Source organism: Mytilus edulis, chromosome 9 (genome assembly GCF_963676685.1).
Source record: "Mytilus edulis chromosome 9, xbMytEdul2.2, whole genome shotgun sequence".
Taxonomy (NCBI): Eukaryota; Metazoa; Mollusca; class Bivalvia; order Mytilida; family Mytilidae; genus Mytilus; species Mytilus edulis.
In genome coordinates this window covers 41,594,400-41,598,666 of record NC_092352.1, presented here as the reverse complement: position 1 = coordinate 41,598,666, position 4,267 = coordinate 41,594,400, and the positions used below count along the sequence as shown (strand labels likewise).

Here is a 4,267-nt window from a genome sequence, read left to right as displayed (position 1 = left end):
GCAAGACGACGAGTGCCACATGAGGAGGAGGCTCTGTGTACACGTCCGACGCAGATCATCCGGTTATTTGATTGGGTTAGTGTTGCTCAGTCTTTAGTTTTATATGTTGTGTTTTGTATATACTGATTTTTTTTTCGTCGTTTTTCCTACTTACTATGGCATTGTCAATTTGTTTTCAATTTGTGGGTTTGAATATACTTTGGTTTATTTTGAAATCTTATTCATTCATGTGGTTTCTATGGTGGCATTTTTTGAAACATATTTTTTAGTTTTTGCTTACTTTTCTGCCTCTGCCATATCAATTTCATTAATCCTGTCACAACACTAAATTCTGCATTGCAATCAATTCATGTTTCCAGTTGAATAAAAATCAAAAAGCCACTTTTGCTCAATATTTAAAAAAAAAAATCATCTCCTCATAAATTGAAATGATATTATGGGTTTTATGTCTAATACTGGGAAAAGGATTGGTTGATCAATTGTTGGTTTCTTAACGTCCAGTGGCAAATGTTTCATACATGTTGAGGACCGTCTGTAAAAGATAGATAAGGAATAACACTATTAGACAAACTGTTTTTATTAAATTATAAATAGCCACAGTTTATCACAGTCAAACATACAAACGTATAACAAAATAATTGATTACGTATACACACGCCTGTACTACTTTATATGCGAATTGTACACACCTGTATACACAATAGCACCCTCTATGTTCGATGGCATTTTGTACTTTACCGCTAAAATAATTTCGTTTGGATTCTTATGAAATTAAATTAAAATGCGAAAAATTTTATTCTTCATTATAAATATTTTTTTTGGAAGAATGTATTATTTTATTTCACCAAGGAAATTTATTTGAGTTAGACAAAACAGTTATAAGGTAAACTAAAATATGAAAATATATTTATCAAAAATGTGAAACATAATTCCCATCTCAACATTTAAAAACAAAAGTTTTATCATTCGGTTTAAAAAGAAACTTAAAGCATAGACTGTCACATTAATATGACGTGTATGCACTAAAAACTATATATAATCCATATCAATAATAAATTCATAGTTTATCAAAATGAAAAAGAACATGAATAGTAACCCCACATCAATATTAAATAATTATACAAAAACACTGAGCAAGCCTATATGATTGATAACCATTTCAAGGACAAGTACCGTTTACATTTATTCGATTTTCTTCTGTTGTTATACAAAATTATCACATTGCATAATAAAGTCCTTTTAAAAGTTTTAAGCACATTTGGTAGCCAATTTCTGAATTTTAAATTAATATATTGTTTAAAAGACAAACAGACGTACAAAAGCTAAGAAATAGAACAATCATCATTTTGTTTCGTCGAACGTTTCATTTTAGGTTTACTTGATCTTCGAATTAAACTCCGACTACTTCGTGAAAACTTCGACTTTTCCGCTGCACTGAACTCTTCTGGTTCAGTTTGACCTTGCTCCGGACATTCCAGCGACTGCACACTAATCCTTCGGAGCAAAAAGCGATCGGGGTGTTTGACACGTGGCTTTTTAACTTGCTGTAACAGCAGACGGAAAACGTCCGATATTCCTACATCATTTTTAGCCGATACTTCAATAAACCCTCCGCCTAAGTCCTCATTGTAAGCCCAATTAAGAGCATCAAATCTTTCAATTTGTCTATTATTTTCCTCATCTAAATGATTTCCAACAATTACACACGGAATTTCCTGATAATTTTCTCGCACTTCCTTAATTTGCTCCCATAATTGTTTGACTTCTTCAAATGTTTGTTCATTTGTGATAGAATAAACTAGAACAAAGCCGTGAGCGTTAACAATTGATAAGCGCCGCATTGCTGGGAAAGCAATATTGCCGGCAGTATCTAGAAAATCAACTTTGAAATTAACACTATTGATATCATATTCGTTAGGAAACAAATCTTCAATTGTTTCTTTGTACTTTTCGCTAAAAGTTCCATACAAAAATCTCTGTAACACTGAACTTTTGCCCACTCCACCTGCACCCAGAAATACTACCCTGTTCCGTTGATCGACCTCTACCATTATTATTATATGGTATATGTATATAATTTTATTGCAGCTGACATATCAATAAACAGGTTACAATACGCCATAAACAGAACTAGAAGAAATCAATTTCGTTGTTTGTTTCAAATTACCACATGACACCAACAGCAGACAAATGAATGTTTATTAAACACCTATTGGTAATTAATTTATCGAATTTTGTTCATTTCTATCAGCATGCACCTGTCTTTATATCACCTGCAAGAAAATTGATACAACTTTATTTTCTAAAACCATGAATACGTATTAGTAAAGACACAACCACAGTTAGATAACACAAACAGTCACTGTTATGGTTTTGTAACATTGATAAATATTTAATTGATGAATTTTAGAATGTACACTTTAAGTGACAGTCAAATAGGTGACTTGTAGGTCCATTGGGCCAGGAGTAACATTAAAATTGAGAATGAAAATGGGGAATGGGTCAGAGAGACAACAACCCGACCAAAGTGCAGATAACAACCGAAGGCCACCAATGGATATTCAATGCAGCGAGAAACTCCCGCACCCGGAGGCGTGCTACAGCTATACATCTCTGTAGTTGAGCTATATTTATTGATACATGCAAGTCACTATAATAAACTAATAACTTACTCAAACTTAACCTCTCTTTTGACATGATGGAGTTTTTTTACTCCATCTTTGAATCTGAGGGTTGGCATTGATGTTTAAACATATTATATATATAATAATGTTGTTTCTTAAACCTAAGTGACAAAACTTGACTAATTAATGCAAAACTTCGTCAAGAAGGCAAAACCATGTCGCCTACATTACATGAAAGTTGCAATTCTTTTTTAGTTTCCATTAAACACAATAAAATTTTGATAATCTTTATGGGTCCCTTATGCTTACATGTATGTAGCTTCTTATGTAACTATGAATTTTCTAAATCACTCAGTCTGGCTTTCAAATGATTTGATTTTAGCGTCCCTAATGTAGAAAATTCAGAAAAGCGCTTCAGACACATGCACATTACAAATTGTGTATTTCATTAATCATATATGCCATATAAAACCATATAAAACCATATGAATATTTTTAATTTAAAGAAGAAGAAAACAGAACTTGATGTATGATGTCAAGATTTTATTGTGGTGTACAAGTGTTGACCGAAGCAAATTTTGTAAACCCTACAAAATTATCAAAAGAAGCATTCAATTCTCTCCATAACATATTTTAAATGCTACAACCATGAAATTTAGAATTGTATCAAGATTTCGTATGTTTTACTCTTCATTCTTTCAACTTAGCCACGGGTAGCACGTGCAGTGCTAGCTATTGTATTTCATACAGAAATAGAGTATCATATTGGGGTTTATCCCCGATTGTCCCACAAAATTCCATTACTATTTTTACTGTAATTTCAGAAAGTGGGACAATCGGGAAAACACCGATATTGGAGTCTATGTCGATTGTTGTCAACTTTATGCAATCTAATGGAACATACATGTAGTGTTATATAATCAAACTCGTTGCTGTTCGCAAGTGCGTTCGGTTTTATCTTTTAAATATGTCTGATATATATAAATTATGTCAAACAATTACCACAGCAGCTGAAATAACAACATGCTTCAAGCTGCGTTCCGAACTTTATTTTATCGTGTATTTTACAGATTGAAGTCGTCAACATATGTATAGCTGTAATGATCCATGATCGACAATGTCGTACTTTATCTGGCATTTTTAAACTTTTTTTATTCGAGCGCCACTGATGCGGCTATGGTAAACGGTAAAATGGTAGAATATAATATCTTTACGTTGTCATAAGGCACTGACAGAATTAAAAAAAAAATAGCGTTTTTGGAGGGAAAAAATGATACTTTAAAATAATAAGAAGATGTGGTATGATTGCCAACGAGACAGCTATCCACTTAAGTTCAAATGAAGTTGATGTAAGCAATTATACGAAAGCGTATACGGCCTTCATCAAACTTTTGAAAATCTCGGAAATATTGAATTCAACGTTTGGAATGACGAACTCCCTCATAAAAAAAGAGTCGAAGTATACCAAGGGGACATTCAAATTCATAAACCAAAGTACACAAAACAACCTAGAAAACCGAAGACTGGGTAACACGAACCCCAACAAAAAAAGATATGATCTCAGGTGCCGCGGAAGGATAAGGAGGGCAGATCATGTTGCACATGTGTCAACCGTCGTGTTAATCATATGGAAGACAGAAAAT

At 32.9% G+C, this 4,267-nt stretch overlaps 1 protein-coding gene across 1 annotated transcript; it reads right to left on the bottom strand.

Moving 5' to 3' along the window:
- Positions 1 to 561: 561 nt before the first annotated feature.
- Positions 562 to 2,181, bottom strand: LOC139488390 (ras-related protein Rap-2a-like). Its single transcript, XM_071273941.1, has one exon. It carries the CDS (start codon positions 2,049 to 2,051, stop codon positions 1,323 to 1,325), a length of 729 nt encoding a protein of 242 aa, XP_071130042.1. The 5' UTR covers positions 2,052 to 2,181; the 3' UTR covers positions 562 to 1,322.
- Positions 2,182 to 4,267: the final 2,086 nt, after the last annotated feature.

Excerpts from the sequence above, each read along its gene's own strand:
- LOC139488390 (XM_071273941.1), bottom strand. The coding sequence starts at position 2,051 with ATGGTAGAGGTCGATCAACGGAACAGGGTAGTATTTCTGGGTGCAGGT.